This window comes from Phocoena phocoena, chromosome 4 (genome assembly GCF_963924675.1).
Source record: "Phocoena phocoena chromosome 4, mPhoPho1.1, whole genome shotgun sequence".
Taxonomy (NCBI): domain Eukaryota; kingdom Metazoa; phylum Chordata; class Mammalia; order Artiodactyla; family Phocoenidae; genus Phocoena; species Phocoena phocoena.
Genome location: NC_089222.1, coordinates 135,436,643 through 135,451,825, shown reverse-complemented (window position 1 = coordinate 135,451,825; position 15,183 = coordinate 135,436,643). Strand labels below are relative to the sequence as shown.

At 42.0% G+C, this 15,183-nt stretch overlaps 1 protein-coding gene across 3 annotated transcripts in view; it reads right to left on the bottom strand.

Moving 5' to 3' along the window:
• Window positions 1–15,183, bottom strand: part of ITSN1 (intersectin 1) — a 169,220-nt gene that overhangs the window by 56,644 nt on the left and 97,393 nt on the right. For all 3 annotated transcript variants that reach the window (XM_065875722.1, XM_065875723.1, XM_065875724.1), the window contains 5 exons: window positions 13,797–13,956; window positions 10,191–10,396; window positions 9,331–9,413; window positions 5,215–5,381; window positions 1,865–1,910 (listed from right to left, as the gene is read on the bottom strand). In XM_065875722.1, coding sequence (XP_065731794.1) covers window positions 1,865–1,910; window positions 5,215–5,381; window positions 9,331–9,413; window positions 10,191–10,396; window positions 13,797–13,956 — 662 coding nt within the window. The remainder of the gene's footprint in view (window positions 1–1,864; window positions 1,911–5,214; window positions 5,382–9,330; window positions 9,414–10,190; window positions 10,397–13,796; window positions 13,957–15,183) is intronic.

The window sequence follows — 15,183 nt, the reverse complement described above, 5'->3', positions numbered from 1 at the left end:
AAGAGAAATCTGTTTTCTTCAGAAACCACCAGGAGTGTGCACTAGCTAATTTCTTTCTATGTTATGACTTTCTTTAGACTCTCTCTTCTACCCACAAGCCCATTTTCTTTGAGGCTCACATTTTGAGGGTGATCCCTGAATATCAGGTAGGAATCACATCAATGTAAGTTTACTTCTTTTTACTTCAAGTTAGAGGACGATCCTGCAGTCAAGAGGAGGGATTTTATGCAAAACAACAATTCAGCACAGAAAACAAAAAATGTAAACAGTTCTGTACTTTTCCTGAATGTGAACAGTCTCATGGGAAAAATTCCAGCAGTACCACAGACCAGGCTCTGAAAAGTACATTTCTCCTGGCACATGAGTTCAACTACGAAAGGACAAAATCCTCCTCTGACCGAATGCTGGTGTATCCGCAGCGACGGTCTTGTGAACTTCTAGAAGCAAGACAGAACAGATTGTTCTATTCCTCTCCACTCTCTCCCCATCATAACTGTTCTTGAAAGAAAGAGATGAAGAAAGAAGCAATGAAGTAAAGATAGACAGACAGAAGGAAAGAGGTGAAAGGCCCATGCTCCTGCTTCCCTGAAGGCACATTAGCCCCCTAGGACCCTGTTCAGTAAGCGGCCACCAGGCTAGGAGCGCCAGGCTGTCCCGGTGCGGGCTGGCCCTGACACATGCATCCCAGAGCTCAGGCGAAGCGAGAAAGAGCCCAGCGTACACATACGTGGGCTCCACTGAGAGCTCAAGCTGGGAAATCTGTGCTGGGGATGAGAATTCTCCCCCAACATGCCAAGGACTAGCTCTAAACTCCACGAGTTTTCCATTTGGAAAAGATCCAAATCAGTGCCCGATTTGGCCCCTGATGTCCCTGCTCCTCAAAAGACCTGGCCTGCGTAGCCAGTGACCTGCCCTGACACTCTTTTCTGTCTTTTCCAGCTTTTTTGAGCAGCTCGCTGGTTTCAGTGCAAAGTTAAGCCCCTCTGGACCCTTTGGAATGACAATTCAAAATGTAGCATACTCCTGGTTAAAACAGACATTTGACCGGGGTGGTCCAACATCTGAGTCAGACTAAAATCCTACAACTGCCTAAAAACCCACCTTTCTTTGCCAGGTAAGCCCATTTGGAGCTGAGCACCAGACACAGATACACACATCCCTGTCAGCACTGCGGTGACTCTCTCAACCTGTAATTTCTTAAGGTTGTAATAGCACAAAAGCTCAAATGATCTAGAGAGGAAGACAGGCCATACAACCATATGATTTCACATCTGCTTCTTTCTTCTTTCAGGCTTGTATGTATAGAATATGTGATTTTGTTTAAATAAACTAAAACACTCTGAGTTCAGAGGGATGACTGTGATTTTTGTACCTTCACCGTGTACCTGAGGAAAACCACCCAATGGCTTCTAAATTAATAGGACCTGCACTCTGATAATACGTGTTGCTCTCTCATCTCCTCGGTTATGTATGTCCTGGGACTAAATATGCTTCCAGGAAACAAACAAGGGCTTCCTGAACCTAACGAGAGGAGGACTAAGCAGCTGCTGACCCCAAATCCTACAGGTTCATGCATTATAACTTCCCACCATCTTGCCTGAATTATTTCTTCACATCCCAAGAGAACGTTGTCTGGTAATGTCCCTACTCTCCATGTGCGAGGCAACAGCCATATTTCATAATCATCTATAAATACATTATTAATGGATTCCAAGGAAAGGATCTGCTCCAACCACTCTTCGGACAGATTCTTTTGTCTTTTCTTTTCTTTTTTAAGGCTTCTGGCTCCAATAAACAAAGATTGGGAGCAACTATCAATTACATTTAAAATATTGAAAAATAAGCATCAGGGTTTGTCACTTACCAGGTTTTTTTCCTAAACTCCCTGTTTTCCCAGCAGTTCCAGAGCCCTTAAAACAGAGCAGAAGGTCTCATTTGCATACTGAAGAGTTTTGGTCAAGCAACTTAAAAAACGATTAATGATGACACAAACCCGCTTGAGCCCCTAAATTCCCCTTTTCATTCTGGGGAAACATAGCATTGTATCTCCTGACATTATGATCTGTATCAAGGAAAGCATGGGGCGAAATAAGTACTTTAAAAGCATGTAGCTTTTACTCTCTTCTTAAGAGAAAAATTAGCAAAGTAAGTGGCATTGTAGGACCCCAGAGGGCTCAGGTATTGACTGTGTGTAACATGGGCGCATCCCGTCCCTTGGTGAGGTGAAACAGGGGCTGCCCCGCCAGGAAGACTGTTAGTCTACAGCCTAAACACTAAGCTCATGCTTGATGTCCAAATGGCTAATTATTAAACACTTCACACATAAAAAAAGTACAGAGACTATAATAGACATCCATGAGTGCAATGGATGTCTATTATAGTCTCCATATACTAGAGACTAAATATGTGAAAATATTATTAACATTTTAATTAAATTAATATTAACAATACATGGAAATATTAATATTTTGGTACATTTGCTTTAGGGCTTTCTTTTTTTTTAAAGAAGGAAAACAGTACAGTGGCAATTCAAACACCCCTTCCCCCATCCCATTACCCAAAGAGGCAGCCACTCTCCTGTATATCCTTTCCACCCAAACCTTAACACTGTTTAAACACTGAAATTTCTCTTGTAATGCTGGACACACAGCCCATAGAAGCAGACCATTTTTTTCCCCAACTACTAAGTGTTTCAAAAGTGCTCTGGGGTTGAATTCCTTCATAGATACTCATGGAATTTTAAACCAGCTGAGCAAGCCAAGCCAGCAGAGACTCAGTTGGGACAGGGGCCAGGCCGTAATCTGTCCTTGCAAAGTGCTTTATTCCAGATTAATTTTCACTCTTGTGTCCCTATCTTCCAGTAAATTAAGTATTCCAATTAAAACAGAATAAAACAAAAGGCTTAATTAACTAAATGAGAGTAACTTTAATAATAAAAATATGTAATTATCTACCAGGAACACAACTTATCATTGTCCCTACCTATATTTATACTGAAATTCAATAACCATTTACCAGGGAAAGTTTGAATTAAAATGTTTACTCTGATTATGCTTTCTGTATTAACCAAGTTATACAATACCCATCTTCCTTGCAATTTTTATAGGCTGCATATCAAAATGAAGGAACACTAATGATAGAAGATTCCAAATGACCAGTTACTTTCCCAGTACAGGCTTAAATATGCTCTCTCTATTCCATAAAAAGAACAAAGCAATTAGCAAGCCAGTGATAGAATTCAAGCAGCTTCAATGTGCTCCCTTTTAAACACCACAGCCAGCACTTACGCTGAGACGCAGTCAGATGGCCAGGTTCCATCCTGGCGCTTCTTAAGAATGCAGCAGAAAAGTTGATCCAGGCTACGTGCCCCAGCCCTGCTCGTGTAGAGGAGGGAAGCAGGTTTAGGACAACCTCCCCCTTGTCCACGGGTCAATTTTGGTATCTGAAGCTGGGTCTGGTTTTTAAGTTTGGCGGGATATGGCCTTATGATATTGAAGTCTATGTCCAAGTAGGATGGAAGAGCTGCCTTTTTGGATTTTTTCATTATTATGAAATAATGTTGCTAAATGTCTAAAATCTTTGGCACTGTTAGTTCTTCTGTGGCTGATATTTAAGGCTGTGGTTAAGAAAGCACTTTACAACTCAACTTACCTTTAGAAAATGTCACAGTGCATTTTTTGAAACTTACTGACTTTGGATGGTTTTTGGTAGAAAACTCTAATTTATTAAAATATAATACAAGTAATGTATTTTGTGTTTAACTGATCCCAAAGGTAAAGCCATTTTAAGAGGTTTTGTGCATGGGAGCAGAAATCCAGTTTAGTTTTTAATGTTTTCCCTCTACTCCCCTGAAATATCTCCATGGTTCTTATTGGATATAACTGGCTGGCCTGGAGAAGAGTTGAATTTTCCCTCTCCAGGTCTGCAGAGGACAATACGATGACTGTCCTACAGAAAAGAAGTACCTTCTTTCCAGCTTCTGCCAAATTCTCCAAGGGTAAAACACTTATGCAAATCCCTCCAGGGGAATTTCAGCAAGCTGCTCTCAAGACCAAAGCAAGGGAAAACAAACCAAAAACTCCCAAAACAACAATGACCTTCCTTAAAAAAAAAAAAAAAAAAAAACAGCAAATAAAACTATTCCTAGGAACTGCAGGGAAGGTGAGAAGGCTGACATGGAAGAACTACCATAGCAGGCCCAGCTTCGCTCCCCAGGCAGCCATGGGTCTGTTAAATGACTACATCTATAACCTGAAATTCCCACTAACTTGAAATTGGCCACTACGAGATAGGCTCCCATACTCTAGTAGGCCCACACCACCATTTCCTTAATCTTGTGCTATCTCAAGGCCACTTCATGCAACTGAATTTTTAGGGCCCCATTAACAACAATGGGGAGACACTTCCAATTTGTAAGGATAACAGCATTTAAAATAAATTCAGTCTAGGGGGCCTCCCTGGTGGTGCAGTGGTTGAGAGTCCGCCTGCCGATGCAGGGGACGCGGGTTTGTGCCCCGGTCCGGGAAGATGCCACATGCTGTGGAGCAGCTGGGCCCGTGAGCCATGGCCGCTGAGCCTGCGCTTCCGGAGCCTGTGCTCCACGGTGGGAGAGGCCACAACAGTGAGAGGCCCGTGTTCCTCAAAAAATAAATAAACAAATAAATAAATAAATTCAGTGTCTGATCAACGGAGATACTAAGTTCTAGCCAAAGTGTACCAATTTCTTAGATCTTGTGTCTTCCTAGTGTGTAGGCAAAAATACAGATTCTAAAAACTCTCTACTGCCCAATATTCTGGGGCCAGTATCACCAAAATACTTTTGTCTACATGGGCAAGATATTGTTGTGTATCTTTCTTGAAGTTTCTCAAATCAGTGACCCTGAAGACTAAATCTAGAATATTTACTCCGAATCCTAAGTCAGTTACATTCAGGAATAGAGATGAATCCTGAGTATTATCCCAGCTGATGCAGACCAGCCTCATTATGAGCAGTCTCCACTGAGCCCCGGGGGGGTTCTTCTGCTTCTGGGAAGCCAAGGCTGACCCTGCGGCACCAATAGACAATTTCAAACAATTACAGGTCACACTGTATTTGCTGTCACGTTCCAGAACTTAGCAAAACCCAACAATGATGTTCCACCGGCAAACATCATGACTCCCTGAAAAGAGAATCGCTGCACAGAAAGGGAGAGGAAACAGTTAATGTGGGTTTACCTCTGAATCTTTAAGCCTCACATAGTTAGAAGGGAAGACTCCGGACTTGTCGCCCACTGTTCCTGTCCACCAGTCACCATCTTTCTTGGTAACCAAAATCACATCCCCTTGCTGAAAGGTTAAATCGCCTTGCTCAGAACTCTCGTAAGTGTACATGGCAATAAATTCTGGTGGGGAGAAATATTGAGATACGGAGAGAGCTTGATTGTTTACAGAAATCCCAGACAACTTTGCAAAAGCAAGATTATGAATAAGGAAATTATTAGGATAAGGTCCATTCAAGAGAAAGGCTAGTCACTGATAAAATGCAGAGTTACAGAACCCCCTGGGCTCCAAATTCCCCGACTGCACATAAAAATTCAATAACTGCAGCCGGGGAGACAATTCCTGTGAAGACCCAGGACCAGGAACAACAACAAAAAAACCCAACTGCATGTCCACCAACACCAGTACTGACAGTGATCCCCGATTTAACACCATGGTTTCTTTTTACATGAAAATGGTTTTCACGTTCACTCTTAGCTAACATTTACTGAGTACCTAGGTCATGCTGAGCATTGGGTTAGATGCACTGACATGCCAGGCTCCTTGGTGAGCTCATCAAGTATCTGTGATTCACTTTTGAAGGTACCAAGTCACCATTTTAGAAACCTTTTAGACATGGTATATCCTTTATGTAAATTAAATAAGACACGTTTTTCATTATTCAAGTGCCTCGGTGAAAATTTAAGTCCTATTGTGCCATATACACAGATGGCAGGAAGCTGTTAGAACACAAAATTTAAAATATATATTCTTTGGTTAAAAACGGACACCTACTTGTCATTCAAGTATAAACAGGTAGAGTGGGCTGCTGACAAAAGTAGTGTCTACCCAATCCCAGAAAATAATCACGCCTTTCTGAACAAGTGGAAAAGACAAATCACAGTTTCTTACATTTGATTATTCATGTAATTTAGTCGTAAAGGACAAGAATTAATGTTCTTTACTGTCTTGAATGTGAAGGATGTGCATTCCAGAGGAAGTTTTTCTTTTGAATTATAAACAGCTGACTTTACTAAGGCTTAGAAACCAAGTCACACTCTCAGAAAGATCACTTGACACAAAATTCTAGACACTACACTAGGTAGAGAATAAAAGATTTCTGGAAAGATGAACATACATTTCTTATTTCCACTTTTTGTCCATTTTATCCTAGGCCTTTGTGTATTTTTTAAAATGCAAAAAGCAAAAAACTCCCCCCCAAAAAAGACAAAACAAAAAAACACCATTTACCGGAAAAGTTCATTTTATGATGGATGATGGATGGAGTGTTTCTTGCTAAAATTTCATATGATAGTCCTTAAATGCAGAGCTTAATGTAAATTAATTTAGTATGGAGGACTAAATTAATTTAGTCCTCATTATAAGAGCCTCTGCAGGAGGCACTAAAGAAAGCTAAAACAAACACCAAAAAACACAAACCCTCCTAATGCTTATGCTAATGTGGGCAGCTCTCCAAGGGGCTGCTTCAGCCTCCCTGTGCTGACCTGTAGGCTGAGGCCAGCAGACCCCGAGATACAAGGTCATCCAAATGTACAAGGCAGAACAGAAGCCTCTCTGTCTTTAGCCCTCCAGCACTGGTGACACACACCTCCACAGTTAAAACTGGAAAAATGATTTCCCGCACAAGGAAATCAAAGTTTGGCAGCTTGAATAAGGACATTGTTTTTTCATTAATATATTCCTTTTTCGGATTTCTCAATATTCTGACCCTTCCCTTTTCATTTTGTTCCGTTACTTGTTCCTTCGCTCATGTTTGGCCATTTCAGATTGGATCCTTGGCAATCAATCCTTTTCCCAGTGATTCCTGCACTAAAAGTCACTTTCTTAAAATGGATCCAAAGTTTGAAGTCACTTTCGAAATGCTTAAGAAACTTCAGAAGCGTGAACTCTAGCTGAACTTCACACTGCAGCAGAAGATACCAAGGAGACGGGAAAGACTGTGGCTTTACTTGCCCTGTGTGCACGCAGGTATCTGCGAGGACCTTCTGGATTCAATGAAAACGGGGAGACGTGAGGACCGCTATGCGGGGCCTCCTCACCACTCAGACCCTCTTCCCCAGACATGTAACACAGGGCACTGGCAATTCCCAAGCCCATATTTTAAGAGCTAACCAAATTGACCATCTATTTAATCTGGTTTCTGGTTTACGTGAAATCTGATTACATTTAATACAGTACTGATAAGTGGTCCATTAATATATTTAAGTACCTTTTCTCAGAATTTCAGATGTCAGTGCCCTCCCACACCCCTCCAAAAAGCCAGCAATCTCTCCTCAAATTTCTAATACCTAAATCATTTCAAAATGGATGTAATAAATGTCACCCGAGGTTAGAATTTAACTCTCTTCTGTTGCCCAACTTTAAGGATGTGTGTGGTTCATCTGTAACCTACGTATTGAGGCCTCAAGTGTAGAGGCCTCTGTACAATGTTTCAAAACAAATCAACATTCATCAACCCAGCTGTTGGAAACTAACACACCATTGTAAAGCAATTATACTCCAATAAAGATGCTAAAAACAAAAAAACAAAAACAAAAAAAACCAGCCTTTGGATGAGAAAGCTCACTGCTTTAAGTGACTATCGATAAATCCAGGAAATGAAGCAAAAAGGAAATAAGAGTAGCAGACATTTACTGACCTTTATTCTAAAAGCTTACATTATTATCTCATAAGCCTTGTAATAATTTTCTACCTCAAGTGGTGATTATTATGCCCATTTTACAGATGAGGGAGTTAAGGCATGACTAAAAGTAAATGGTCACTAGGTGAGAGAGCCAGGATACAAACTCTGGTGCTCCAGTGAGACTGAATGGATAAAACACACTGAATTTGGGGGGACGGGAGGCACACATAATTTGCCTGACATAATACTGACTACATGTGCTGTGTTTAAAAGACCTTCTTGCCTGTTCTCCTAACAGTGGATAAAAAAGTCATTAAGATGACAAAAAATGTATGAAGAGAACTATCTTAATGATTGTTTTGGCGGTAATGGCAAAAACTGGATACAATAAAATAATGGATTTGTTCAGTGATGATGAAGTTTTACAGCTATACCTATAAACCAAAAAAAAATTTTTACTTCTGAAATTCCTCTTGAAAAAGTAACTTTGTTACTATCTGAAATACCATTAAATTTTAACCCTTGCTGTCTCCATTGAAAGAACTGCTTTAATAATTCTATTTTTCATAAGGCAAAGTTTCTAAGGAATATAAGTCTCATAATGGCAAACAAACTGAACAAAAGATTCCACCCTCGTGGAATTTATTCAAGGAACCTATGAAAAACTACTATACAGTTGTATAGACATCTGTTAGCTACAAACACTGTTCATACTTCAACATGGAAAGCCTGTCTAACTTGGGTAGCGCTCATTCTTCACTTAGTACTCTGATAATGGCTGGACCAAATGAAGAAAAGACATGAGATTTTTACCATTAGAGCCTGAATTATGTAGGTTTTGTTCATTTTTAAACCCATACTATATATTGGCATATATAATCGAAAAGATTATGTCATGAAGAAGAGGAAATCAAGCAATTAATTATTTGTGTAATAAACACTCAAAATACAATTTTTAGGCCTAAATAATCTGCTGTGGTTATTTACATGGAACACAGAAATGAAACTTCTGTTTCATTTGGGGTACAACTGGCACTGACGTTACTGTGACAGTTTTACTGAACTGTATAGTTATGGCTTTAAGCCTTAATACTTACCTGTATAAAGTCAGAAAAATAGCAACTACCACAAATTAGCTTTAGAGATGCTCAGAGAACTTGGTCCTTAGTGACTGTGATGGGCCTCTTTCAAGAGTCAAAGGGCTCATAATCACACATAATTAGAAGATTCAGTTTTTATGATCAATATATCTGATAGTATTTTAAAAGTCTCCATAAAGTACTATGACTTTGTGAAGAGCTAAACCTCATTTTAGCTTAGAGTTTAATATAATGAACGTAAATTAATGTAAACTATTTAAACATGAAATCCCACTTCGTTTCCAACATTCACTGTATTACACGATTCCCTCCACCTTCTAAAGAACATGATCTGAGTCAGGTTCTCACCTTCTCCTGACACGGCTGGCTTGGCTGCTGGGGAAGCTACTCTCTTTAGACTAGCAGGACTTTCTGAAGAACCAGAATCCATGCTGGAAGAGGGGGGAAAGTATTTTAATTTTCACCCTCAAAGAAAACAGTACAAATGACACTGACTTTTCTTTTTAAAGACTGTTTAACATTTAAAGCATTGATAATCTACAGCTGAAATAGATGCACTCAGCTAATTCAAAACACATCACAAGGGGCCACAGAGGCCTGATTCTAAGCTCACATCCCTGTTTGTCAGCACTTTGCTTTGCTGGATACACAGCTAACGTATTGGTCTGTTTCAAAGCATGACTGACAGATGCTCATTCAGTATTTTTGCTCTTCATCTCTTCTTGAAGCTCATCATTTGTTTTGACCATCTACATGGTTAGAACAATTAAACAATAACCTTTATGTTAAGGTTGCATGCTATAAGTTTCCTCATGAAAAAGATAATTCATTCTTCCATAAATTTTCCCAAATGCTTTGGGCCTCTAAGTAGTCCTGTACGTCTGGAACAGTACTGGATACTAAGCATGAAGAGGGGCATAATCTCCAACAAATCCACAAGAATGTTCCAGGTCTCAGAGTAGAATTCCCTCATGCATAAGTCAATGAAAAACAGGATATACAGGTTTCTATGAGCAAGGAAAAAAATGACCATTTATCTGTAAGAGGCTCTCCCCTGTTGCCATGTACCCTAATTTTTGCAGTTAAAAGATCCAGTTTAAAGACAAAACAATCCTGCAACTCCTATCTATGGATCTTAACTAGTGCAAACAATAATTTCATGCCTGACATGGTTTTCATCCAATAGAAGCAGATAAATACAAACATACCTCGTAGATTTCCTTATGGGCCCTGAAATGAGTTTCACGTAGGACTTGGGGAACCACCCCTTCTGGCCTTGAACTTCTCCAAACCACCACATGTCTTGCTGCTCCAGGACTGTGATGACATCATTTTTGTTAAAATTTAAATGGTTGTCTTTTTTGGCTCTCCAAGGATACAGGGCTTGTGCTTGTAGCCCCTCCACCTTTTCGCCCTTGTGTGGAAGAACATAAAGGACCTCTCATCACTCTGTGATTTGTACCCATTCAGGCGGCGTGAACACCGGCTCCTCCCCTGCGACGGGCACACGCAGGCACATGCTCAGCCACAGAGGACCCCGCCTCAGCGCAGCACTGGTGCCACAGGCTCCACTGTTTTCAGTAACTGTTTATTTCCAAAAGTGGAGGTGAAAATCTGCTAGCCTACTCACAAAGCCGTGGTCGGGCCATCTAGAATTCTCTATTTAAACAAGCCAGGAGGTCCGTGTTTATTCCGTTGCACCTGGCTGTGTGCCTTTTCTGTTTGGGTTCTATTTTAAGTCTCAAGTTGCCCAGGGCACTCCCACTCCTGCCAATTTCCAATCGGATTTGGGTGTTTAGTGGGGGATTAATACCAGGGCAGAAACCTTATATAATCTCAAAAGGTAATTAACTGATATCTTAGTTTAGGTGGACACAGGGAAATACACCTTGCATTGGATTAGGCTTGTTTCAGTTCCTTTTTAGAGGAACAGGGGTTTGGCAAGCATAAATCCACTGTAATCCTCATTTACTAGAAATACATCTATATGCAAACCATATACAAAGATGAATAAAATGCCATCTTTGCCTCCCCAAAATAATTTAGGTTAAGACAGTTTATTAACCAGAAAGCACTATAAAAATGGGCAGTATGATATTATTACCAAGGAACTCATAATTAATGAGGAAGAAAGAGATACAAACAACTATGCCTACCACCCGGCAGAATGAAATAGGCTAAGAAGAGGTTCCAACTATTCACTGCCGGAACAGAGAGAAAAGAGGGATTAATGCTGCCTGAGGGCGACACGGGGAGTTTCACAGAGGAGGCAGCGTTTGAGCTGAGCCTTGAAGGATGAGAAGGATTTTGGTAGCTAAGGCTTCGGAGGAAGGGCACTCCAGGCGGAGGGCACGGCCGCGCGACGCTGTCCCGCAAGGTCCAGGAGGAGAAGCGCGATCTGGGGGTGCATGTGGCCTAGTCTCATGGAGGGGTGGAGTAGGAGATGAGGCTGGAAAGGTGGGGTGAGGCATTTATTATCTTTTTAAAGACTGTAACATAAAACAGTTACAGTATCTTAAAACAGTACTAAAAAATACAACATCAACTTTCAATTATATACGTAAATGGACAAGAACAAGGGACAATGCCCAATGACAGTTCATTCAGAACCAACTTGGACTTGCCTGTAGAAGATATTTTCATAATGACATTTAACTGTGATTATCTCTGACAAGTGGAGAATTTATGAGAGGTCAAAGAGTTTCGGCTTCCATGTTGGTCTCCATGGGTTCTCGCCTTCTTAGACCTATGACATCCCTATTTCCTTCCATCTCGACTGTACACTCCACCCAGTCTTCAGAACTGAGGAGGGGTCTCTGGATTCCAAACGGCCCCCGGGACCACAGAGTCTCTGCCCACTGTGTCCCCACCTCGTGCTTGCAGGGAGCCTCACACCGGAGCCGTGGATCTCAGTGCTTCTGTGGTGCCCAATCCTCTCCATCACTTCCGTTTAGTCTCTGCCATTTCACCTGGGCTCCAGTATTTCATAACCTCTCACCCTGAGAAATCTTTGCTGTACCTGCCCTGTCCATCTTTCCACGTGGAGACGCCTGAATAACCAGCATGGAATCAGGCAGAACACGGACTCTGGGTTTGAATCCCAAGTCTGTCACTTACTAATTGTGTGACCTTGGACAACTGTTTAATCTCTCCAGGCCTCAGTTTCCACATCTCTAAAACAGAGACACTTTCTTCAAAAGGTGGTTAAGAAAGTGTAACAGGATCTATCTTTAGAGCAGCTATGAGAGTAATAATCTTAACAGGGGTGGCTTATGTTACTATTATTATTTCTAGTCCCAAACTGTGCAGTATTGCTGGAGAAAGCCAGGATAATGTGTGATGACCAGTTACACATTCAGGTTAAATTCAGCCACGTCAGGCTTCATCCTTCTTTACGCAAGTCCTTTTATGCATGCTCCGAAGGCCCTCGGGCGCCCCTCCTGAAAAAGCTGCCCAGAGCACAACCTAAACTCCTTTCCCTCTTTCTCCAACCTCTCTTCACCCTTCCTCTCCCAGAAGAAAAAGAAGCCTGTCTTCTGTGCTTTTAGTGCTGCTCCCACTTAGATTCACAGATATGTTCTACTTGCCTCTTTGCCCGGACCACCGCCTTTAATAATATGAGCACCACCACCCCCGCTTTCTGGAAACAGCCTTCAACTTCGCCTCATTTTCCTGGCCCTGAGCCCTCCTCCACCAGAGTCACCAGGGCTGAGCATGACACTTGTGCCACCTGCTGAGCTGGGACAGATGCAAAGAAAAGCAACAGCTCCTCTCAGGAGCTGCCCTACTTCCAGGTCAGAGAAGACACACGCTCTGTGCAATTTCCATCTTCGTGCACTCTCTCTCCTTTGAAGAGCTCACTCATTTCCTGAGATCTGATCTATGTCCCAATTCCTGCCAGACAGAATGACCTGGCTGTCCCCTTCTCACCTTAAAATTAACACGTCTAAAACCCAACTTCTTCTCGCTAAAAATCAATTTCTCTTTCTGCCTTCCTTGTTCCCCTGTAAAGTCAAATCTTTTTCTCAGTCCCAGACCTTTCCTTTCCTTTTTGCTCCCACAGGCATTGGGGCTCCACCCTCTTCAACTGTTGTCAGTGCCCCCGTGTCCCCGACTCGAATCCTCCTGCACACACCACCCTCCACGTGAATCTGCCCAGAGCCTGTGTTCACTCTGGCTGTTCCCCGAGCAGAAACTGTCCCTGACCCCCAAATGCCTGCCAGATGGGCAATTTCGCTGTTTCGTTTGACTATTTATAGAAATTTCATTCCTTTATTTATTAAATAAATAAGGGAATAAATTCCTTTATTTATTATCCTTTCAGAAATTACTTTCTTAGCAAGGCATTTAAGAGCTTCCCATTAATCTGTAATCGGTCTGTCTTTTTGGGTAAATATTCAATGGTCTAGCCAAATGGATTTACCCACGACTTTCCCGAAACACTCTCTGACCTCCTACCTAAAGCCTCTCCTCACATTATTTTCTTTTTATCTTTTTATTTTATACTGGAGTATAGCTGATTAAAAATGCTGTGACACTCTCACAGTATTTTCTGTCTGACATGCCAGCCCTCTCCGTTTCCTAAGAAGCCCTTACCCACTGTTCAAGATGGAGTTCAAATGTCTGAACTCCATCCTCTGAACTGTCACTATTCCCTCTACTGGGAAAACGTGAACTGGATCCCACCCTGCCAGCCGACCCAGATGCATATAATAAGGCTTTACTCCTAAATGACATTGACAACAAGCACTGGCTGAATCTGTCCGCCCCACACAGGCACTTGAGGTCCTCCCTGCTCCCATTGATGCTGTTACCTGGCCTAAAACAGGAGATGGAGAGGAGCCCGTGGCTGTGGCTGGAGTGAAGGCTGATCTCTGTCTCAACTGCCCGGTGCTTGGAACGGTGAGGGAGGGCTGGGCTGCCCATGCATCCCAGTTGTCGGTTTCTGGTTTCTCGTTCATGCTGGTGGGCCACCTGGAAGGCGAAGCACGCCACCGTGAGTGGCAAGGACTTCCCGATGCACCGGCATTTCTCCCCCCATAAACATACACCCAGGATGTGCCTGTGGCTTGTTTAAGAACAAAGAGGGGGGAAAGAGCACTGGACTTGGGTTTGGGTCTGACCGTCACACACTAGCAATGGGTCTCAGGCAAATTCTAGTCGTTTCTCTGAATCTTGATTTCCTCGTTGATAAAATGGGAACAATATTGTACCACTCTGGTTAGTTGTGAGGGTCACATGAAATACCACACAGAGAAATACTCTGCAACGAGAAAGTGCCAGAGAAACATCCTCTCGTGATCATTATCTTCATTTGTAACGACAATCCTAAATAAGCAAAAAGAAGTTTCGCACCACATATGAAAACATGCCAGCCCAGCGGCTGGTGCATCTCTCTGTCCCATCATCACACAGCAAGCACCAGGCCATGTGCTTGGATACCATGGTAACTACCAGTGGTATCCTTACAGCAACCTGTTGACCTGATATCGGGAATGGTTTTAATTTTGCGATTTTATAATTTTAAATAAACACATCTGTGTCAGTGCAGATTTAAATTCAACTGACTTTTTAAAAATCTTTATAAGACATAAACAAATCTGAAAATTAGAATATTTCCTTTGATAGACGGCACATCCTGATTCAGGGTTTGGAAAATAAGAAGCCTGGAATTATAGCAGGAGAGCTGCAGACCACACATTTATCGAGCAAGAGAGTAACACTGACTGGATCCACAGCAAAACAAAATCCTGGAAAACACAGCACTTGTCTTCTTAAAATTTTAGTGTAAGCTTTAGTTTCAAAAGTCAGAACTTTTTTTTTTTTTTTTTGCGGCACGCGGGCGTCTCCCGTTGCGGAGCACAGGCTCCGGACGCGCAGGCCCAGCGGCCATGGCTCACCGGCCCAGCCGCTCCGCGGCATGTGGGATCTTCCCGGACCGAGGCATGAACCCGTGTCCCCTGCATCGGCAGGCAAACTCTCAACCACTGCGCCACCAGGGAAGCCCAAGTCAGAACTTTTCAATCAAAATCAAGACAGGGAATACAAACTACTATACACAAAAAAGATAGGCAACAAGGATTTACTATATAGCACAGGGAACTATAATGTCATGTAATAACCTATAATGGAAAAGAATGTGAAAAAATATATACAGTAAGTCCCCTACATACGAACAAGTTCTGTTCCAAGAGCGCATTT